The following is a 25,149-nucleotide window of genomic DNA, read 5'->3' on the forward strand; positions in this document are numbered from 1 at the left end:
GCCACAGCAATCAAGAGCTGTTGTCGTGGCAATCCCACAGTGATTCGTGGATACAGCCAACGCAGGAAGTGATTTATGGAGTGGTGGTCTCTTTGGTCTTCAGCACCTTAATTAACACATGCGCGCGCGCACACACACACACACACATGCATATACACACACACATACACTGACTGCCGGATATGCGCGCACACATCCATAAAGAATGTGCAAAGCAGTCTACATGGACTCAACGCACAGATTTAGATTCACAAACCTGCACCTAAAACAAAGCTATCAGTACATCTGTGAGAGCTTTGTCTGTTTATTGATTCCTAAGGCTTGTCTATTGGAAATCAATAAGAAAAAACAATTCTCTTTTTTCCACTGGCTCACTGTTCTCACTCGAATCCTGACCTTACTGACCCTGGGAGTCGACTAGACACAAACAGCTGCACTTACACTAAAGGTCAGTGTGGAAGATTTACAAGGTCTAGGGGGATCTCAGTTCAGAAATGTGTTCATTAGTGTACAATCCCAATCCTAAAAATAACAGCAGTTGGGTTTTTGTTATCATACAAAGTTGTACCTACAGAGGGAGATTGCTTCCATTTTTTTTATAGTAGTTGCTCCTCTCCACTTCTTGTTTTGTGTGTGACATCCAGCATCAACCCTCAAAGAGCTGACAAGCCGCTGTTGACCAAAAGTATCTACTGATCTAAAATGTTTAATACCTGCTGAACCTATAACCCTATCCATACTATTAAATAATTAAGATAAAATGCAGTTTTTCAGCTGCTCATCATCATCATCAGATATAACTCATTAGGACAATCAGAGTACTAAATGTATAAACGCCATCATCTCCTGCAACACTGATTCACCAGTAAAACCCATATAATCAAATGAAAGAGCTTTTATGAACAGCTACATGATGAGTAAATTAAATACAGGAAAATACCTGATTTACACTGAAAAAGGCAAAATGCTTAGGATAATATTATTATTAATGGTGATAAATCCTTTAGGAGAGGTTAAATGTAGAGAAAAATTTATTTGTAAGTCACCGCTAAAATATATGTCTGTAAGGGCTAAGGTGCATTACCAGCATTTACAGGAAAACCATAGACAATGGCTGGATATCAGCTCTTACAATAAACTCTTTTAAAGTATTTTTGTTATCATCATGTTTGTCCAAACAAATGTACCTTCAGTTGTACCAGTCATTAAAATGAACAAGAAATTGAAGAAAACAAGGGTGGTCTAATAATTGTTTCCATGACTGTAAATATTTGAGTGTGGATCAGAATTAATATCCCTTTTCACGATAAGCCCACAACAGACTAACAGGGGTCTTTCAGTTTTTTTGCAACTGCTGTAGAGAGGATAGACTTGAGTTTTCATCTCTCTGCAACTTCAGTGCTAGATGTTACAAAATATGGCCATTGTGTATATGATTAAATAATGTGGCGAGCTCAAAAAGTGCTCAAAATTAATCATTGTTTGCATAATCTTGCCTCTAAACCCAGGTTTAGTCAAATGTGTATAAACCAACAGCTGGTTAAATAGTGCAGGAAACAATCAGTTGTGAGTCCAGTATTTACTGTGACTTTGACTGTCAGCATCCTGGGTTAAACCAGAATGACCCTGTGATCTGTGCTTCCAAACCCTTATTGGCATTACAATCTAAAACAAACCACCTGAAGAAGGCTTTGAGATGCGAGTCTATATTTCACTCAAAAAATGTTTGAAAGTTTCTTAAGATTTATCTCTTTTTCTGTCTAAAAAGAAGCTTTAACATTCTTGAAACAGTCCACTTTTTAAACATTTATGGTCATTTTGATCTATATCATGCTTTTATTGATTACTTTATTGGTGTAATTCTTCTTTACATCTGTGCTGCAGCATGTACAGTATCTACCACTTTCTTCCCTGTCTCTTTTGCTACTGCGGAAGCTCAATCAATAAACCCTCGTTTTATCTGGTGTGTCTGTGTTTCTGTGTCAATATTGTGCAAGTGCGAGGCAAAACCATGGCTACAGCTGTCTGTTTTTGTGCTTGCGTAAAGGAATCAAACCTTGAAGACGAGCAGTATGAAGAGGAGCAGCATGATGATCTGAACACTGATGACAAACAGCTGAGAGAAGAGGTGAGCCAGCATCGTCTCCAGAGAACTCACACCTGGTACAGGGACACAAAGACACAAACAAACATCATTAAATACTCTGTCTGAAAGATCTTAATGTGTGTTCATTGAAATATAATGTTAATTCACACTAGAACACTAGATTTTAAAAGAATAACACAAAATACTAAACATTTCTTTCACTGATCATGTTTAGCCAATAAATCAATAATACTCTGTGAAAAACAATCCCTACAGTGAACCTGGCTCTCAGCGCTGGAAAAACATGTGATCATGTTCCTCCCCCTGCTGGTAATATCTCACATTACACTTAAATTATACATTACGGTTTGCCCGTTGCGGAATTAGGGTAACTGTGTCAAAATTCTAAAGTAACTGATGAGGCCAAAAAGAGACACTAAATGAAGAAAAACATCTCACTGCAAAGTTGTGCAGCATGCTACTGTACTTTATGCAAAATACAGCTGTCTTTTATTCTCATGTTATACTGAACATGCACACAAAGAATACTTTATAGAAGATAGATAGATAGATAGATAGATAGATAGATAGATAGATAGATAGATAGATAGATAGATAGATAGATAGATAGATAGATAGATAGATAGATAGATAGATATTCAACAGCTTTACATACAACACAAGAAGACAAAATGGACAAAACAAAACAGAACAGGCAGGTTAGTAACAAGATTAATATTAACATTAAAGTTAGTATAAAACTTGCTAAAAAACTTGATCTAAAAAACTTGCTGTACAATACTATAAACAAAACACTTCTAATTTAAAAATCTGTAGAACACTAAATGTATTAAGAGTCAACGTGCAGTATTTACACATCTCAAGCCACAGTGATTTAAAATTATCTAAAGTGATTTGACAGATAGTTAGAAAAACCATTGTAATAAAACTCCTTAAGGTGCATAGACATCCTACAGTCTAGTGCAGGTTTTTAACAGCAGCAACAAAACACTAAGAAAAGTAGAATTAGGGCACAGTATGAGTCGTTTCACTTGCTGGTCACAATGAAATATACACTTGATGAGCAAAATACACAATGTTTATGGACTTTGACCTCTCACCTGCAACCCAGCATCTGTCCAAAAGCCCCTCTTTTCTCTCCAGGACAAAGGAAAGTGCTGTCAGACCAACTGCGAGGTAGAATGTGATGCTGGAGGAGGAAAAGATGAAGAAAAAGGGTTAGATTCATGGTTGGCACAATATTTAACAAACACGTTGGCGGTTCAACCCTGCAAATATTCTATGTTTATTACACAAACAGTCTGGAATTATTGTGATTAAGCAGTGAATAAATGACTGACCTCAGAACAGCTCCAGGTGTCACAAACGTTGTGAAGTCTGTGTTTTTGCTTCCATAGATTGGCTCCTCAAACTGGAACATGGAAACATTTGAAAGAATTATACAGAAGTGTCCGTCTGTACATTATTTATGTTATATAATATTTTTGTCTATGCTGTTATCAACTTGTATTGTTCTGTGTTAAAGGGGTTCTATGTAGTATTGATATTCCAAAGGGGCATGTGTAGTGTAGCACTATGACTAAAACCACCAATGAATAAATTCTATGTTTTTAGACAGAAAACAGCCACGGTTAAACCACAAATCACCTCCATTTTCTGTACACTTTGTGTTGTCAGTAGCTGAACTAAAGACCTGTTTGGAATCGTCCAAACAAGGTCAGAACTGCCTCAGTTTAATCTGAAGTATGGATCAACAAACAGTCAACTAAACAAAGATAAGAGCATCACATAATAACTTCATACCTTCATAAGCCTCATAATCAAACTCATTCGTGTAGAAGACATGTTGCCATTTCAGCATTAAATCCCATTCTTTCCATTTACAGCTGTGTCCAGTGGAAAAAACAAAAGTGTTTCTAACTTTTATCACTTCGTCACTTTTTTTTTACTCTAAAAGTTGTTTCTTAGCGGTTCTCATTCCATCTGATCAAAGACCCATGGCAGAGTGACTCACTACTCCCTCTAGTGGTCACATAAATCCCCTTTCAGTGTAAATAAACTCAGTTCATACCTCAACAATCCAATACACTGGCATCTTTGGCACAACTTCATAGCTCTTTATTCTAAATATTCTAATGACACTTGTGCTTCTATGAAACTGGTCCCTAAAAACAGGACAGAGGGGCTAAAAATTCAAACCAGATGTAGACTAATGTTCTGAAGCAAGTTTGGAGGCACTTTGGGTCTATTTTAAAAAGGAATATTTACTGAGATAAAAGAGAAATACTATTTTTAAGATAAAACACATTTTTATAGTATTTTCATACAAAAATCTGCATGTAACACAGTAAAAAAAAAGACAAAAATTATGCGCTACTATTTTTTCAAATATCTTTTTATTCTCTCACAAGTACATTTTGGGAATTCAACTAATTATGCAAGGCTGAGTGTTTAAAAAAATGGCCACTGTTGCAAAATCACTAACAATTTATTATAGTTTAAATGGGCAGGTTCCGCATGTAACAAGAGTGGACACGATGGGTTACACACGAAACCTGGAATGAGACTACCAATTCATGAAAAACCCATATGTCTGGATTAGAAAAACCACTTGGATCATCACTTCTAACACAGTGTCTTTATATATAGCGGTATATAAGACCATTTCAAGCCATGTCTTCCAGATCAAATGCACTGACACCTAGGTAGGTATTTCATATCCCAATTTTGGTCTTATTTTTGGCCCCAATATTTTATTAAAAATTCATTCATTTTGGGATGGCTCAGAGCAACAGTATAATTTTTTTGCATTTATCTGAGGTACATACTAAGGGGAAATATGTCTAAATTTCTCTTTTATTATTGGGTCTAAAAAAGCTGATAAAGTGCCAGGTACCAAAATGAACCCAGTTTCATAGAGGCACCCATTTTAGTTTTTAATAACTGAAAGTAGAAATGCTACATATAAACCCCTTTAATGTGTTTTCTGCATTTGTAGGTTGTTTTTTTTTTACCTTTATTGGCAGGGAAGCCAAATAAGACATGCTGCCTATCCGGTTCTCAACAAAAGCCTGCAGACAGAGCACAGAAAGAGGACAGAGATGACGTCAGACTGGTAGATTGTGGTACATTATAATACATGATAAAACTTCACCACTGGTGCCAGATTCTGCTGAAGTGTCCTAAAGGGCACTCAACCACATGTAGTAGTATGTTTGAATGAGTAAATATTTATAGTTTTCAGTAAACAGCAGTGTCAACATCTCATACCGTATGCGTGTTTGTTTCTACAGAACTTACTGAATAACTCCTGATTGTATCTCAAACACAAAACAAAGCTTTACCTGAAAGGCCTCATGCAGTTTCTTCTGCAGCATTAAGGCAATCTGTCGATCTGGAGGAAAGAAGAGCATGAATACCTCTAAATATCAGATCTAGCATAGCTGTGTACACTGTTATTTTGTGGATTTGCTGTCTATACATGAAGCATGTGTTAACCATTAAACACAAGTCATTAATTCCAAAACAATATGAAAAAAATCCCAGGGTATCTCATGGATTTGGATCTTACTTGTCAGGTCCAGCCAGACGTGCACCGATCCTCCATCCACCACCTCTCGAGAAACTTGCCGCTCGATCATCCTGTAAAAATTGTAATGGGAAAAGCAATCAATAAGATTAAGATGTGAAAATATGCAAGCAAAAGGTGAAATGTGCTGCTGAAGGTGCAGGTTTTCGTAGTATTTTCTTATTTTGCTTCAGTTTACTATGTTCATTTACAGGTGGTTTGAGTCTGTACAACTACTTGACAAAACATAGCCTAGATATGTCATGCCTGAAAAAGTAAGGTAAATAAACTTGTGCTGTTTTCTAGGTTATGTATCACCCCAGACAATTGAGGTTTCTTTGACAGGCATGTTAAGAAGCCACTAAGCAAAACACTAAAAACCTTTGAACTATTTTGAGCTACTGAAATACTTAGAATTGTTTATGACAACCTGACACTGGAGGGTCAGCAGAACCATAATTAAGTCCATCTATGAACAACAGGCTATTGGTCAGTTGAACTAATTTGTAGATCTGTCAATTTCATTCATTTTTTTCATACTGCATATATACCTACTAGAACTGGTGGATGTGTGCTGTGTTTGCAGCAGGTCTACATGCAAAAGCTATTTAGCCAGGGATGATGCAGTTTGTCTCAGCTCTGTCAGATTTCTTTTATTTGGATTATTTGTGTTTGTGCAGGAGCTTCGTCTAAACTTTTGTTTGGTGCAAGCAGGCCTGTCACATGAGCAGCACATGATTATGACTATATCAGCGTCTGATTGGTCGACACAAAGCCAGGACCTGTCTAGGTGAGTTCAGGACAGGCACGACCAGACTGTCAACCCAAGTGCCTTAGTCTTTCTCTGAGGGCAAACACTTAGTAGAGATTCACACCTGAAACAAAACCCTGCCCTTTCACCTGAAGGACTGAGTCATAGTCACATGAGGGGACTGTCATTGTTGGTGTGGCGTCATCTTTTCATAGTATCTGTTATTGTTAAACTATAATTTATACTCTCTGGGCACTTGAAAGTACTTTGTGTACCCATGTAAGTGTTGTGGGATGAGAGATGCTCTTCTGCATACGTCTGTTGTAACAGGTGGTTATTTGAGTTACTGTTGCCTTTTTATCTATTATTCTCCTCTGACAACTGGCATCAACAAAACATTTTCCCCAGACAACTGCCACTGACTGGATATTTTTTCCTTTTCGAATAGTTCTCTGCAAACCCTAGAGACAGCTACGTGTAAAATCCCAGAATATTAGCACTTTCTGAAATACTTAGAGAAACAACCATACGACATTCACTTAAACCACCTTTCTTCCACATTCTGAAGCTGAGTCAGCTGATTGTCTTTACCACGTCTACGTGCCTAAACACACTGAGCTACTGCCATGTGATTGACCTGTAAGATATTTGCTTTAACAAGCAAACTGAACAGGTATACCTAATAAAGTGGCCAGTGAGCACATGTATTATTATTGTTGTAGAATGGATTAAAGAAAATTCATTTTCACTGCCTCATACAACTGAGCTGACAGTGTTTCACCATGTGTATGACAGAAGTATTACTGCCATTACACATTAACTTCCAACAGGATAGTGTCATAGTCAATCAAGACAAATATATCACATATCCTGAACCATATTTTGCAATATTCTTCATTAAATGTAATGCCTTTATAGCTTTTACACAAAAAAATTGCTGACAAATGTATCAATAATTATGCCTTTTGTGTTTCTAAATAAAATTTTTGGTATTAAAATTAACCTGATCAGGTGCATCTTACCATGTTACGTCAATGATATAGTTATAATTGTAATTTCTGAACCGAATGTTTTTTGTCTCCTGTCTGTTTCTTTGCATTGTTTTGCAGCTGGAATGCCTTCTGTGCGTCACACTGGTGCTATTAAGAAGTCAGTCTGCTTTGCTGTGGGTTTTAAATAACTACTGAGGAACACCAGCTTTTGTTATCACAGCAACTGCTACAGAGTGACACATATAAAAAGGAACTGTCTAAACAAAGAAAGACAAATGAACAGGGAAATAGGAATTTGTCACCGAGGGTCACCAGAGGACTGCAGAAAAACACATTACATGACAGAGGTCATATGATGCGGTGACATGTCTAACAGTAATCCCAAAATATAAATAAATTAATCCAACAATTCATTTACCATATTGAGGAACGGAGCTTTCAGAGGCAGATTAGAATTTAACTACCTACCACCTGATAGGATGCACAAATAAGGCGCAAAACATGTCAACATGTGTTGGGTTTTTTTACCTTTTAGTCAGGTAGCTGGTGAAGTTCTTGCCAAAGCCAAGGACTCCCCAGTACTCGCCGTTATAAATACCATCGAAAGCATCTGAATGGGATAAGGGCACCTATGTATGGATAAAGAACATACACGTTACTTATTATGAAGCATATTATATCATATAATTTTAATGGCTCATCTACAGAATTGAAGGAGACTTGAATGTGAGTGGTTTAGTGTTGGAGTTTCTTATTGACCATAAATCAGTGGTGGTAAGAGTACTCAGATTTTTTTTACTGGAATAAGCAATACCACAATATAAAGAATACTCTGTTATAAGTAAAAGTCCTGCATTTATAGCTTTACTTGAATAATTTACAAAGGTATTGTCTTCAAAGTACACTTAAAGTACAAAGGGAAACATGCAGAACAAAATAATATTTAATATTTGATTTTATATGAATCAATCCAACTGTTAATGGTGAGACTCATTTTAACTATTGTAGATACTACAATAATTAATTATGTAGAAATATATAATAATATATTAGTGTTTTTTTTTTTTAAATGAATAATATTATCTGCAAAATAACATTTATTACTTGTAATAGATGTAGTGATGTAAAAATTGCCACTGACTTAAGCACATTACTTGAAAAATATTCAAGTAATGTGTCTGGAATTTGTACACTTGAGTAAATATACTTAGAGTTAAGTTAAATTCAACCACTGTTGTAAACTGACATATGTTACATATTTCATACAGTAACTTGAAACAGTGCATTTGGCGTTTATAATTTACATGAATCTGCATACACACCCACGTTAACTACTCACATACTGCAGATACATGTCTCTTTCAATGATTTCATAGAAAACAGAAACTAGATAGATGCTGTGTGTATTCTACTGGGAGCAGAAGTAAAACTGATTTAATGAGAGACAAAATAAATATAACTCTTCGGAGAAAAGACTTTTACTTCCTTTTAAGACTGAACATTTTACAAACCAGGTGTGAGCTTCAGGTGTTTTCCACCTTAGTGAGCAACATGTACAAAACATATTTGCGCAATATGATTGAATTAACAGTTAGATAGTTTGGATAGAGATTTGATACTAAAAACTACAATTATGTTTAATACATTTTCGAGACCATCAGTTAGTAACAAACACTGGTGGCAAAAATTTCATTCACAATGTAGCAAGAGGACATATGTTATAGAAATACAAATACCTGCTGGACACTGGAGTTATCCAGGAAGGAGAGCAGCTTGTTACTGAAGGAGGAGGAGGAGGAAGTCTCGTTGTTCACCACGGCAACCTGGATCCCCTTTGGATCGCCTCCGACGCACAGACAGATCAGAGAGATCTGGATGACCGGCAGCAAGAACTGGAAACACAGTGAACTAAAGGCACAGCAGAGAAGGTGACAGTCACCAACACTGGACCAACAGGAAAACCAGTTTTACAGATTTAATATCATTGTCATCATCAGTTAATATGATGTACCCCGGCATCCTCTTCATCCGCACCAGAGTTTTTACCGTCAGGGCTGCAATGTTTCTCCACTTTGGCAGCACATGTCTGGCTCGCACCTTCCAGTCCGCTGTGTAAACACAATAAAAATGCATTTGAAAAACTTCTCCATGGGCACAGTCAAACATGTAAATATCCTATAAATATTGAGTTGAAATAAAGTGACTGTTAAACTCACATGAGGTGGATACAAAAGTAACACCAGCATTTCACAAAGGTTAATTTTATTAACTTTCTGTCCCAGTATGTCTCATATTTACTGTATCTTACAGGATAACTAGTGTGTTCAACCATATGTTTAGTACAGTATAAACAAATGTCAAACATTTCTCATGTATTTCTATTCAAGAACATTACCATTAACTCCACTAAGGTTTTTTTTCTGATGTTTTTTTGTCTATGTTGTAATTCTTTTGGACTAATGATTCTAAAAAACCTGAATTGTACTTCAGAAAAGCAGCCTTTTTGGTATGATTTTATCTGCCAAGCTTGTGGGAGAATACATTAAGACCAAGCTGGTAAAACCTGTAATTTTGTAATGAGATGTTTGGCCTCCGCAGCTGTACTTTTGGTGACTTGTAATCCCACATGATATAAAAATAAAAATACAAATTAATCAATCAATTCTTTATGTGGCCCCAGCAACAAGTCATCTTACAGGCCATCACTCTACCTGAATATTTGGGAATCTCCTCTGTAGGTTCTGGTGCGAGTCCAAGAATTGGTCGACTCTCGTCTCGCCCGCTCTCAAATGATTGGCTGTTCTCCAACACTAAAGCCCGTGGACTGGAGTCCTGTTTAGAGTCTATCCGGTCTGATGACTGACACAGCTGCAGGAAGGCGTGCTCCAAGGTCTGCAGCGGATGATAATGAGGGTGAACATGAACCGCACTGTACCCACAGCAACCAAGTATCAAGATTTTAGCAAAAAAGCAAAAAGCTGCTTTGTTTTTCTTTAGCAATATAAAGTAATGCCTCCCTTTGAATCTTGACTTAAACTATTTTCTTTCCATCAATGTATTTATACACTCTCCTGCATGTACAAAAGTATAGGGATAACCTTCAATATCTTTATATGATGCAAAACCAGATCCCTAGGCTCCCTTCCCTGACTACAAACACCCGTGGGTTTTGGTTTGTACTCACTGTTGCACTGTGCAGCTTCATGACTGCCTCTGGAGGAGCTTCAGCAAGTAAATGGCCATTTCTCATGAGACCGACCTGGAGAGAGACCAGAAATGAGAACCAGATCTAGAGAACTGAAACACCCAAGGCCAACTCCAATAGCAAATGCTAATTCTGCTGGAAATGTTTTGTATTTATTGGTAGATAATGACTTTTTCTGAGACAAACAGCAACATTTTCTCTAATTAAACCAATTCAGACACAACCATGAAGTCTCAACCTCTCCTGTGTTGACTGTAAGTGTTTATTTTTTGTGCTACAAATCCAGAGGTGTCAAAAGTATTCACATTCATTACTCAGGTAGAAGTATAGATACTAGGGTTTAAAAAGACTTCTGTAGAAGTTGAAGTATTAACTCAAGCTTTTTACTCCAGTACAAGTGTAAAAGTACTGGTTTCAAAACTACTTAAAGTATAAAAGTAAATGTAAGGGAAAAAATTGCCATTAGAACAAAAGCTTAGGCAGCGCTACGGGGCCTATAGTGCACTGCCCCACCTCCCCAAAAACATTTTTCTAAAGGCCATAATGATTATAATGTTGTATTAAAATGTTAATGTTGAAACATTTGGGATGCACTAGTCTACCTGTTTCAGCCGGATATATGCCCACTGAAAATGAATGCATTTTAGTCCAATGCAAATGTATTAAAGAACCATATATGTGCACTACTGAGCATTAACATGTGTTTCATGGAGCGGAGGATATGATGACTAGTTGCATATAAGTATCGGAATGGTGCAAAAAGTCAGGCGGAATGGATCGCGTACAAACCAATAGGGTGTCGGAATAGTATATGTTTATACTTCTCATCCAATCACAATCAAATTCACTCTATCCAGATGGTGTGATTTATCTGGATAGTTTTTTTTTATTTGAACGATGACAAGCCGCAATGAAATAGGAATAACGAGGCTATTTTAAAAATGTAAGGAGTAGAAAGTACAGAGAATTGTGTGAAAATGTAAGGAGTAGAAGTAAAAAAAGTATGGGTAACAAAGTATTTGTACTTCGTTACTTGACACCTCTGTACAAATCTGTCATTTCAGTCTCTTGGATCGAACAGACTATAAACTAAACTCCAGTGTGATCAAAGTCTTGCCATTGTTCCAGACAGAGTAAGGCTGATGAAACAACAGCGGGGCCTGATGACACAACCTAACACAGCTCATTCTTCAGCTGTGCAGAGTTGTACTGCGAGACCTTGTGCTCCACTTCAGCTGACACATTTATGTCAAGCTGTAGGAGTCACACAAAAATAAATGAACAAATCTCCTTCTTTCCCACTCTGTCACTGTGACTCTTGCATCTCTGAACTGTCTGAACAGACACACAGGTTTGAGCAGAGGATGATGCAACTGCTTACCTGCAGACATGAGGACAAATGATCATGAACCTCATTGTTGTTGAGTAGATGGTTTCACAATCACATCACAACCTTTGAAACACACACTACTTTTCCTAGTAAAGAAAAGCTGATTAATTCTGGTTCTGTGATCTGTTGACATGATGGCATTAAAAGTCTGGAATTCACACCTGAATTTAACACGTTAACGCTAAGACATGATTTGGGGGATTTTTCAGCGTCAACAGCGACATTGTTAAACTGCAGTCAACAATAGTCTCTTTTTCAGTGTCTTATAGAAATCAGACAAAAATATTAGAAACTCAGAACTCCGGCAGGGACTGGGAAATCCTCTTAAACAGAATTTAAACCATCACGCGACAATAAAATACTCCACTGAAACCCTTATTGGGGATTTTTTGGCAGTTCTCAAAAGACAACTTGTCTTTTAAACTGTAACATTAGACCAGAAGACCCTGTAACTGATTATATGGATGTATTCACTGGCTAATGATGTATCACTCTAACCCTAAAGATAACCACAAATATTTAATATGAACATAAAGTATGTAGTTGAAGAGATTACAAGTCATTGTTTGTTCAGTAATAATCTGGCATTTTTTTTGGCTTTGCTATTCATTCAGTGACACGAGTTCATAATAGCTCATATTCTAATCTACAGTGCAAACACACAGCAATAAGGCAAAAAGCTTCAAACGTTATGTACTAAGAAGATTAATGACAAGCACCAATGAGACTAGTAATGAAGGCAATTCTTTTAATGCACTGCAAATATGAGGGAATAAAGAAGTACTGTGTGTTTTGTGTATTGTTCACAGTGGTCATATATTCTCTGTGAGGTCCTGTCTTCATTACATACAACTCTGTGCCATCATCAGGGCTAGAGTTCATATGATTTATCAATCAGATTAAAAATCTTTGAGGTGGCATGACATCGGCCGATTGACCCCTAGTTGGTTAAAGAGCAATACTCTACTCACCAACTAATAGACACATGAAATAAATGAGTAATGTGCTAACATACACAAACAAACATGAGTGAATTATTTTTATACAGTCAAAATACAGCTGTGCTTTAGGAAAATACATTCACATATCATAGCATTATGTTTTACTTTGCTTATTTTCAACCCATCAAAGTCAGCTCTTAACCCATAAAGACCCAGTGCTTCTTTTTCTGGCAGTTCCCAAATGACTTTTTCTTTCTATTTAACCTTTCTTAAGTAATTTATCACCCTTTATTATAATATTACCCTCTGTATTTTGCATTTTTCACTGAAAATCATGTATTTTCCTATATTTAATTTCCTATATTTAATTTAGATGTTCATTCATACTGAATAAATCCAAAGGTTAGCATATCAAAACAGAGAAAACTGAAGAAAAAGTTACTTTTTAAACAAAATATATCAATAAATGAACCTAAAACAAGTGTCTCCATCCACTGTCATTGATCAAACAACTCCATGGGTTTTACTGGTGAATCAATGTTGTAGAAGATGATGGTGCTTCTGCATTCATTATGAAGCCTCTGAACGTCCAAATGGGTCATATCTGATGACCATGAAAAGACGACAAACGGCATTTTACACCAATTATTTACATGTATTGATAGGATTAGTGGATAAACAGGTATTAAATATTTTAGATCAGTAGATGGTTTTGGTCACCAGTAGATGTTTGGGTCTTTTGGGTTCAAGAATCTAAAAGCTGAATGAATCTTAACAGACGAAATATAAGTAGATGAAAACTTTCTTTTTTGGTACAATTCCCTGTCCACAATCTCCACTGCATTTTTGCTCTATTTCACTCTCACATAATTTAATCCTTTGTGTCGCCTGTCAGGGCTAATAGACAATAAACTTCATCTAACTCCGCAACACACAGTAGATGTCAATGGACTCTTTGTTTTTGCATATGGGACTGAAACATAAAAGACTTGCCTGGATGCGGATCATCATTACATTGATTAAGGACTCATTTTATGTTTTTCTGTGTGTGTGTCCATGCATGTGGATTATCTCACCACATTGGCTTGTCTGGCCTCCTCTATGTAATGAGTGGTGATGATGACAGAGACCTTCCCCGTCTTCACGATCTCTACCAGATGCTGCCAGATCCTAGAAGGAGATGGAAGAGACCAAGCAAATTACATAACACTTGACCCTCTCTTTAATCAAGTTTTCTTCATATCTGAGTGTGAAAAAGCTTAGAGCTGTCAGGCTGCCAACCGTCTGATCTGATGTGACATGGTGCTACTCTTACACAATGGGATCAGAGCAAAACAATGGAGCAGAAACGTGCTGAATAAAAAGTTTCAAACAGAGAGCTGGATGTAAATGTATCAGTTCTGTGTTGTATAGTAATTAGATTTGCTTTTGGGTTTGCAACAAAAGGAAGTTTAGAAGATATTAAAACAACAGACAGAGAGCATGGTTTAATAAATAGCCCAAAGGTGATTATTTGATTTAACAGAGCATTGTGGAAATTCTGCAAACAATGTCTTTCAGGTTCTTTCATTTGCAACCTCAGCACACAAGTTATAATATAGAAGAATGCATAAAAATGTGATATTATTGTGTGTTGCCTATTTGTAATTAATTAATTAATACAGACTATCATGATAAGGAGATATTATCATATTTATTAATGATTATATTTGTAGTAAATACTTAAAGTGCATATAGATATAGTTTTATTTAAAAAAAAAGGTTGATTTTGCAAATCTGACAGTGTGTGAGGTGACTAAAAAAGTTTATGTGAATGGTTTGTACAGATGCTTTGTGTTATCGTAAAAATATATTGGAGAAAAAAAAGTGTGTTAACAAAGCAAAGGAAGTGGAATTAATTTAGCTAATTATTAGTTTGTGAAAAGGGGGTGGGAGTTTATAAGTTATACTTCTTCCCACTCCTTTTTGAGCGCAAAAAATTTTTTGTCCAACCATGTTGTATGGTTCTTTGTTATCTGATGATTCTATGTGTTCAAAATAAAACTAAACTAACTAACTAACTAACTAATAGAGCCTACCGGTCAGATGACTGAATGTGCAGTGAGGAGCTGCAGCCCTCATCTGCACAGACAAAAAAGTTTCCATGCAGATTAACAGAAGACATAAAGTTCTGCCAGAATTCATGCTGTTATTCTAATGGCCTGTCTCAGCTTTGGGCTCAAAAACATTCTTTCACCAACTGAAAATCAACTCATACAGATAAGTACAAGCTGAACAACTCCAAATGTAATGTAAATAAAAATGAATTGTGTGCAAATACATGATGAAATTTTCAACCAATCCAGTTCTAGAAGTAAGTTTTTCTATCTTCTCATAGCCTTTAAACCTTGTATTTTCTTTCAGTATTTTATATTTCAGGGATTTATGAGACAGTTTGTTTGCTCCCAGTGGCACTTTTGGGCTGTAATAAAGATCCTGCATAACGAAGATGGTGCCAGTGGTATGAAACTGTGCACTTCCTGTCCCCTATAATGGCAACAAATGCACTGAGATCACAGTATGGATGGATGAAAGTATATTAATACATTATTTTGATTTGCTTTACTTTCTAGCTCTTTGGATAAAATTGGCTAGATTTCACAGTGTGTTACAAAGTCAATCTTATTTGGAGTTGCACATCTGAAAAATGCTGTTTTAGTGCTAAAATGATTAGAAAACATGTGGCTTGTGAAAAAAAGTGTATCCAGTATTTACTACTGTGACTACAGGGCAAAGGAATCTGTCATAATCTGTGATCACGTTCACTTCTCCCAGGTGACTGTATGTTCAGCTGTCTGAACAAAAACGCAGGAACAAAGTCACAAACATGTTCTGTTGGATAATGCAGTATGTTGGATTTGTGCTTCATTCGCTGTTATGAGTTCATATGGTTCACATCCTTATCTAATCTACAGTGCAAATATGCAGCGATAAACATTAAGTTAAATACATTGCAAAGATGATTATGAGTGAAAGAGCTTGACTGGATTTGTGTTGAGACAAGCACTGATGTGACTAGTGATGAAGAGAATTCCTGAATGCACTGTTAATATGTTGAGGTAATGCCGTGCCATATGCGTACCGCATTCACGTATGTAGGATATATTGTTCACACTTATCCCAACGTGTAACTATGTACCGTAAAACTATGTGTCGTTGGTGCAATTTGATGTTTGTGAAGTAAATCTTTTGACTGTTTGTTTTTGGGTTTTTTTTTCGGAAACTTTTTATTTATTTTGCTTTCTGCTTTTTTTTTACATTAACAAAATCAACTGCACAACAATGCTAATTTACAAAACGGAAATTTGGGAAGGTGAAAATAAAATAAAATAGAAAAATAAAATTAAAGACGTCTTATTCTGTTAAACTGGAAGAACAAAAATCCTCCGACTCATCAGGCTCTGTTGAAAGACATGATGCAACACTTATATTCGGAGAAAGTCAAATTTTCACTAAAAGATAATGTAAAGTTATTTTATTCAATTTGGCAGGCCTTTATAGATTACTTTAATATTAAGTAAGTAGGTAGAGTAGGTTTTTTTTATGTGCTTGTGTGTACATGTGACTGCAGGTGTAGTGTTGTTGTTTTGACATCACATATATTGGATACTGTATATGAATTTTTTATATTGTCATTGTTCTAATTTCAATAAAAAGAGTAAAAAATGTATTATAAAAGTTATAAATGGAAGTGGGGCGCACCACTCTTTTACTTTTTATCACTGTCCAGTTGTACCAGGCATTAAAATGAACACGAAACTGAAGAAAACAAGGGTGGTCTAATAATTTTTTCTGTGACTGTATTTTTATGCCTTTCTTACTTTCTCTTCCCTGTTTTTCTGTTTCTTTCTACCATCAGTCATGTGTGTTGTTGTAGATATGTGAGTATTATGTGCATACTTAGCCCTGAGCACAGGGTCCACTCCGACTGTTGGTTCATCCAGAATGAGCAGCTCTGGGTTTTGAAGTAGGGCTGCTCCAAGCGACACCCTGCGCCTTTGACCTCCGCTGTCACAGAGAAAAGTACAAGAATAAAGAAACGAAATGAGCGTCTTTAACTGCAGCAGAAACCTTAAAGGTGGCAAAGGTGAATCTATGACGTTTCTAAGTGTTTCATAACCCTCCAGATGAAAGTACCAGTGACAAAACCTGCAAGACGAACCTGCCTGACTACACGGAGATAAACAACACAAACTCATTCATGTTGTGTTGTTTACCTCACAATGAAGCAAATGAATGTGATAATATAGCAGTACATTGTTACTTTAATCTCTAATAGCTTTTAATCACTAGATATCTATCTTATATGTTTAAGACAAAACCCAGAGAATAATACTGTGACAAAGTTAAAATGAGCAGACGTGCTACATGGCGTGATTATTCATACCAGAAATGTCTTTCATATTATGTCGGCTGAGCAGTTTCAGTTTCCTATTTCTCAGGTAATGCTACTGTTAGAACTGGCAAAGGACAAAGAGGCTGTTGTTACTGGGATAAAACAAGTGTATTTCAATGGTAAATATTCTGTCAAATCTCCACTGAGAAAGTTGTTGTAAGTTAGAGCTCAGAGACATTACAGCCTCTTACACCAAAAATATTATAAATATTGTATGAACTGCTGATAAAAATCAATGTAAGAGGCCTTTATAATGAATCAGGGATGTGTATTAAGAGCTGTAACAGGAGACTTGACAGAAAAACCTTGCACACACTCTATGTTTGTCTCTGACATCCAGGAGAGCTTACATGGTATTTCTCTTTCATAATAAATGAGCAGCTCTCTCTTTGTTTGACTTCAGCTCATCTCCTTATCAGTACAAGTCATATCATTTTATAGACACAGGCTTTTAGATCAACAGAAGAGAGTTAGTTTATGATCATGTAGCCGTGTGCAAAAATTTATTTCGAGGAATTGTGTCAAAGTCCATGGGCACCAGACAGTCATAAAACAGTTATCTATCTGCATCAACTGGCTCTGCAAAGGATGGACTTCATGTGCTTTTTTTTTTTTTTTTCATTTTTTTGTATTTAGTCTTTTGTATATATAGTCTTAGGAGTAAGAGTTTATTTTTCTATCTTGTATATTTGCATTTGTATTTATTGTGTTTTGTGTATTTAGTGTGTGTACTGCTGCTGGATCCTTAAATTTCCCTCTGAATCAATAAAGTATCTCTAACTAACTAACTAACTAACTAACTAAGTAGCTGTTGCTTATGCAGACAGATTTTTGTTCACTGAGGCACAACTGTTACCTTAGCATAATATAATCATAACAGAAGGAGAAAAATCTACCATTGTTGATGCTTTACATGATGTTGATTCACACTGTGATGATTCAGATTCTGAACGTCACTGGTTCTTCAGTCATCTTTTGTTATAATCCAACTGGTATGAAACACAAGTGAAGGCGTTGTGCTTCGTTTGTTCCTTGTTTTTTTGTGTGTTTGGTTGTGTTTTGTTTGATTGCTGTTGTAGTGTACTTAGTCTTATTGTTTACTTTACTGTGTATTTATTTGTGCTGCCTTCAAGGATTTATGTATGTATGGACTTATTTATTTATCTACTTTTCTGGTATGTCCATATGGGTGTGTATGTATGTGTATGTGAGGATGAGAAGTGAGGTTAATTACTCATAATAGATCTACGAGACTTGATTTTTCATATATGATGCTGATAGGAAGCTAAAGGATGGACTGTTGTGTGGAGAAGGGGTAGGATTACATAAATTATACTTCCTCCCACTCCTTTTCAGATGTGCAAATGAAGTCATACTTTGCTTTCATGTATATGTATAAGTGTTTTTTCCATGATTTCTTACTATCTGTTTTATTTCTAAGGACTAAGTATCATTACTTTGTTTTGTTGCATATTCGAAATAAACTAAACTAAAACAAAAAAAAAGAAAAGGCAATGATAAATGCTAAAACATGTTTTAGAGCTGTTTGGGTTGTTTTAGTTGAATGACTGTTGATAATGCATGCAAACACTTCTGTTTTACAACCTTTTAGTGCCTTCCCACACTGATAACGAAGCAGTGGAAAACATTTAGTATGACTGTAAATCATGATATTTGGTTGCAAAAGTAAAAGTTACCTGTCACTTGTCATTCAGTCAGACTACCAAACTTCACTCATTTTCTAATGGGTTGAACTGGAGCCTTTTTATCACTCTGTTCAACCCCTGGACTGTCACAAGCCAGTGTTGTTGCCTTTTGATCTCCTACCTCAATTAGTTAGCTTGTTTTTTTGTCTAAAACATCACAGTGAAACAATCCAGGCTGCAGGGTAGCTCTTTGTCTCAGTGAACTCTGGTAGGTTTAAGAGGCCTCAGGGCTCCAGCTGCCTCTGGGAAATGACTGTATGACGGCAAGAAAAGATATTCTAAAGTTGTGTAAGCACATAAATGGATACTGACTGTTAAGCAGACCTTACTCACGTGGTAAAACCAGCACAGAAACTCACCCTTTCAAAGCTTCACATGGTTCTGCTTAAGTTTCTGGATGTCCCTGAACTACTCCTGTCTCCCGTCATTACACTCTAAGCCTCTTTCTCAATCATGCAGTGGACGGAATTAGACTCAGAACGGGGGTAAAATTACTCTCACTTTCAACTTTAATATTGTTGCCTGTCTGTTGTATAAGGTGCTCTTTTACCTGAGATTTCGGACCAGACTGTGCTTCTGAGGTAGATCCAGGAAGTCGATAAGGAAGTCCATCCGCGCCTGTGTTTCCTTCCATGACAGCCCGTGTATCCGACCGAAGAAGATCAGAGTGTCACTGATGGTGAACTCATTGTACAGAGCCAGGTCCTGCACATTAAGGAAATATCACATGTTATTTTACTATCATGATAGAAGGATTGTGAAGCCTATTTTTAACTGAGGTGAAGACACCGTGGGAAACTTTCACTTCACAAAGAAAATAGGTCTAGAGTGTGAGACGGCTGACCTGACATACCTAAATGAGACATATTTTACAGTTTCAGTCTGGCTGTTTGACTCAGGAGGGAATAGTTTCTGCATTACTCTGCACTGCAACAGGGGAGAACAAAACTGGTGTTGCATTTCTATTCTGGGTCACAGTTCGCTTCCTACTGAGACGTTCAGGGTTACACATGGAGGACACATGCCACGTGTGTTATCGGTCCCATCGGACATCCAAGCTGACAGTAATGAGACATTCAAGTACAGGTCAGCATCTTCAACCCAGGCTGAGGTAGAGACACCAGTAGTAGTAGTAGTAGTAGTATAAAATGAATTCTAAATGTATTCCTCACAGATGTAAATACCTGTTATCATATAAGTCTATGCATATTTTATTTTACAGTACAATTAATTTAATTTTTTAAGATTTTTATTTGACAATTTATCCACATTTGGCAAGGAACTAAAATACTGATGAAGAAGATTACTGAATATCAGAACAACTAATTAACTCTTTTTATTTATGAAGTGATTTTTTTTTTAAATTTTCTTTTTATTCTAAGCACTATCACTGTGTCAAATTCATTGTTATTTCACTTTCTATGTTGGGAAAAATGTTTGTACCGTAAATCTGGTTTTATTCAACTATTATTTAATATAAAATAAAATAAAAAATAATGTTTAAGCACCGTATTTTGTATTGCTTCTCATGATGACAGTTAACAGTACAATGAAAACAGTACTTAAGTCATCTAATGACCTGAAATTGTACTCCATTGGGTAATGAATGTGTTACATTTCCTTTAGTAGTATATCCATTTATTGTTTTTATCCTGTTATTTGTTATAATTGGCTCAGTGTTGGGGTAAATGAGTACATAAAGTCTGACTGACATGACCTCATCTCTATATTTAAGTCATATCAGAATGAATGAGTTATCATGACTATCTTCCCTGTCACATATGGATGAAGTTAAATATCCCTCTAGGTAAAACTTTTTAGCAACTGTGAAATTACATAATTTACCTGTGGCATGTATCCAACCATCCTTCCAGGGATTTCATGACCAGGAAATGCCGGCGGCTTTCCCAACACAGTGATGTGACCACGTGAGATTTTCAGAGTTCCCACGATGCATTTCAGCAGCGTGGTCTTCCCACATCCGCTAGGGCCCAAAAGACCATAACTGTAGCAATAAATGAAAATAATTTTAAATCAATATAGAGTGATGTGACGCAAGTGTCCCATTTTCCCCTGGGCCTTAAACACATCAGAGATGTAACTAACATCCACTTGTATCAAGAAGGTAAACTGAACAGAAACCAATGGAGCAGCTTGTACAAACATACAATCAGATATATCACAAGCTTATCAGGGTCATTATTCATTATTCATTTATTACTTTTGATTAACTGTGCACATATAAATAGACAGTTCTTCTTGCATGGTTGCCCAATATCAGTGACTATATAATAAATGCTCTAGGAAGAGACATTTCTTGTTTAAGACCAGAGCTCCTTCATGAAGTGACACATTTTCCTTCAAATATCCTAAAATTATATCATGTTATGTACAGTAAATATGTCTTGCAGAAAATACATATAATTACTGTAATGTGAATTATTTACATGTGTTTCTAAAAGACATGTGTCCTCTTGTTTTCATTGAATACAGCCCAGACAAAACAATGCATCACTTTTGACATTTCTAAGATCTGTTAAAAAATATCAGAAAACCTTTTGTTGTACTTGTCATATCCATCATTTTGGTGCAGTCCTCAGCACATTTTCGTGGTACTACGTGAGGCACCATGTTTTCTGACTCAACGTGCTTTCTCGCCAATCTTTCTCATCTAATTCGTTATTCCAGGAATGACAGCACAGTATGTATGAGTTTTGAGATCAAGTAAGCTCTAGGCTCAAATATATCTTCTGAGATGAAGCTCACATGCAGGAAAATGACAAATGACAGACACCTCAAAGAAAAACATTTCTCATTTTTGAGGAACTCACATTTTTAAGTGTCTAAATAACATGAGGGAATCTGCACCAGAGGCAAAGTTCAGAAATGACAATCATTTCAAATCAGACAAAAGTTGAAACTAAAGAACTCAAAAGTTGGCAGTGATACAATTAGAAAAAACAGATACAACCTCCTGAAGTCACATTAGAGCATGGTCACATGCGAGTCACCACTTAATACAGTTTTAGTTGCTTGTAATTTCCTGCTATAAGTGTGAAAAATGTACTTTAGCACAACAATTTCCTGAAAGAGGCTTCAGAAATCAAAATATGCACAAAAATTATTTCCAGTTATCCAAAGAAACAACAAAAATGATAAAAAAGACATCAGAATAAAGGATAAAATGCAGGATATATGTCGCTTACAGTAAGGCAGTTTCCACCATGTCTCTCCTTAAAGGATTATTTTCACTGTATACAGTCCAGAGGTAACACTATATCACCTTTACCACTTGTGGTTTCTTTGACCTGCTAGAAATGTCAGAAAGCTCTTTGTCTCACAGGCTTCTCATCATTTTCCTGCAGCTCTGGTGATATAAACTGAACCTTAAACCTGAACTAAATTCTGACATACTATAGCAGAAACCTAACATACATAAACCCAATGAAATCTTATTGGATCATTTCCTCTTTGCATTGTCATTTATCTTTAACTACAGTTGCAGGTGGTTGTAATTTCTTACCATAGACGTAATGAGCCACAAATGTAAATGAACGTAAGGTTAACCCATAAAAACCCAAACAGTGACCAAGTGCATCTACTGATCTAAACTGTTTAATACCTGTTGATCCACTAATCCTATCAATACATGTAAATAACTGGTGTAAAATACAGTTATTCATCTTTTCATGGTCATCAGATATGACCCATTTGGACATTCAGTGGCTCCGCGGTGAACGTTGAAACACCATCATCTTCTACAGCATTGATTCACCAGTAAAACCCATGGAGTTGGATCAATGACAGTGAATGGAGACACTGGGTTTATGTTCAGTTAATGATATATTCGGCTGAAAAAGTCACTTTTTCTTCAGTTTTCTCTGTTTCTAATTTAATTACCTTTGAATTCCCTATGAGCTTTTATGAACATCTACATGATCAGTGAATTAAATATAGGAAAATACATGATTTTCACTGAAAAAATATATAATACAGAGAATAATATTACAATAAATGGCAATAAATCACTTAAGAAAGGTTAAATCTAGTGAAAAATTCATTTGGGAACAGTGACTAACAAACAGGAGATTTGTGCATCTGATCAGTCAGGATTTACATGACACAGGAGAACTGAGTCAACTGGTTTTGGCTGCTGGAGGTTTTGCTGCTGAATGTCAGTATGATTTGCATGTTGAGAAAACATCCACCAACTGGGAGAAAATGGACAAGTCCATTGCTACAGGTTATAAGGTGGCGATGAGACTGTAAACAGTATTTTCCTTTAAGCTTCATAAAGGTCTAAAGTTGATAAATGCCTTCATTCACCTGTTGATCTTTTTCTTTTCCAACAAACATGTTTATACATTACATTATACATTTTATGTATAAGGTATGTATGAATATGTTTCAACATACATTATGAAAATGAAATAATTGTACATAGATATATTAGAAAAGCATGCAAATAATTATATGATTAAAACCAAGATAAACAGTTCATCCTTTTTAAGGCAAAATTATGTTCACACATTGTTGTTAAAGCACAAACATATGCTTCACATATACATCTGAAGTGTGAGAGGAAGTACACTTATGGGTACACATCACAATAGTACTATTCAACATTCATCTGCAGAGATTAGATACAAGTACTTGAATACTAGTGCAGCAAAACGAGAGCAAAAACCTTGAGCCTCATCAAACATTTGCGATAAATCTTTGCGCCTTAGAAAGCTTATAAATGGGCAGCAAATACTTGGAAATCTTTCTTGTTTGTCTAGTTTGAGTGTATATGTAATCTTTTCCCAAGGAAAACACAGAGACATTTTTTCTTGTTGTTCCTTTTGGCCTATTCTAACTAAGTGGTGAAAAAACAAAAACAAAACACTGCTTTATCAACTTCAAATAACTGCCGTGAAACCAGGTTTAACTTCACTTACATTTGTCCTTGTGGCACAGTTAGGTTGAGATTGCTGAGGACCCTCAGTTTGCCATACGACCGGCACACATCTCTACACAGGATTGCCGAGTCCCCCTGTCCAGCAGGCAGAGCAGCCTCCACATCAGCCGTCATACTCCCCTCCTTCAGCTGCAAGAGAGGAACACACTGTGCTTAAGCTGGAAAACAACTTCCTTCTCTATTTTATAGTCAAAAACACTTATTTATATGTCTACGTCTGGAACAAACTCCACTACAGCACTGGGTGTTTATAAGAGCTGTGGTTTTGAACAGATACCGTACCTGTCTGTCAGTGGGGAACAAAAGAAAGCTGGTGATTGTTAAACAATGCTATCAGCAGAACAAAAATCACCACTAAGTAAACTAAAGTCTGCCTGGTATTTGTGTCAACAAGGGAAGTCCTGGTGGATATTTATAAGAAACAGAACAAACAAAAATGCAACATACATACGAGAAGTTGCAAACAGTTTCGGCAGCAGAGTGTGTAAATGAAAGACAATATGCAATATAGGAGAAATATTCAGCTATTGCAACATCTTAGATTAAAGGCATTGAATAGAGAGCACACACACAGCCCTTGTGTTCTTTTCCTACTAAAATACAGCCACAATATCTACAGTAGTTGTCATGTGCTTATATCAAACACTGAAAGAGCAAAACTTTAGTAAATTAACTTCATACATTCATGCTGCAGTAAGCAACTAAAGACATGTATTAGGGACTTAGTGTTGGCACAAACTGCATTTTTCAAAAACTAAAATATGTTAAAGTATCAAACTATACTTTCTTGTACACTTTGCATTCCTGTGCAAACGTACACACCTCAATCACTGCTTTAAACAGGCTTTAGTGCAAGAAAATGCAAACCATTCTCACTAAACCCGGTGTCTAACTACCGACGGGAGGCGACCAGATCAGGCTTTGTGAAGAATGCAAGCAGAGGGACAAAACGAGTTTGCCCTCTAGCCCATTAGTCTCAGATGCAGGAATTTCTGGCAAAATAAAAATGTGCATTTTCAGTGTGGTTTGTATGCATTTTTCAAGCTTCTTTAGAACAATCCTTTGGCTGGTAATCTGTAATAACAGCAGTCTTT

General features: G+C 36.3%; 1 protein-coding gene across 3 annotated transcripts in view; it reads right to left on the bottom strand.

The window, feature by feature from the left end:
* The window catches only part of abch1 (ATP-binding cassette, sub-family H, member 1), a 40,738-nt gene that overhangs the window by 11,879 nt on the left and 3,710 nt on the right, over positions 1-25,149 (bottom strand). For all 3 annotated transcript variants that reach the window (XM_030156042.1, XM_030156043.1, XM_030156044.1), the window contains 16 exons: positions 24,036-24,184; positions 20,941-21,100; positions 19,646-19,800; positions 16,894-17,001; positions 14,031-14,124; positions 10,603-10,677; positions 10,130-10,310; positions 9,430-9,526; positions 9,155-9,326; positions 7,947-8,047; positions 5,679-5,749; positions 5,452-5,501; positions 5,122-5,178; positions 3,448-3,518; positions 3,208-3,296; positions 2,057-2,160 (listed from right to left, as the gene is read on the bottom strand). In XM_030156042.1, coding sequence (XP_030011902.1) covers positions 2,057-2,160; positions 3,208-3,296; positions 3,448-3,518; positions 5,122-5,178; positions 5,452-5,501; positions 5,679-5,749; positions 7,947-8,047; positions 9,155-9,326; positions 9,430-9,526; positions 10,130-10,310; positions 10,603-10,677; positions 14,031-14,124; positions 16,894-17,001; positions 19,646-19,800; positions 20,941-21,100; positions 24,036-24,184 — 1,734 coding nt within the window. The remainder of the gene's footprint in view (positions 1-2,056; positions 2,161-3,207; positions 3,297-3,447; positions 3,519-5,121; positions 5,179-5,451; positions 5,502-5,678; positions 5,750-7,946; positions 8,048-9,154; positions 9,327-9,429; positions 9,527-10,129; positions 10,311-10,602; positions 10,678-14,030; positions 14,125-16,893; positions 17,002-19,645; positions 19,801-20,940; positions 21,101-24,035; positions 24,185-25,149) is intronic.

The sequence above is a fragment of the Sphaeramia orbicularis genome, chromosome 15 (genome assembly GCF_902148855.1).
Source record: "Sphaeramia orbicularis chromosome 15, fSphaOr1.1, whole genome shotgun sequence".
Classification (NCBI taxonomy): domain Eukaryota; kingdom Metazoa; phylum Chordata; class Actinopteri; order Kurtiformes; family Apogonidae; genus Sphaeramia; species Sphaeramia orbicularis.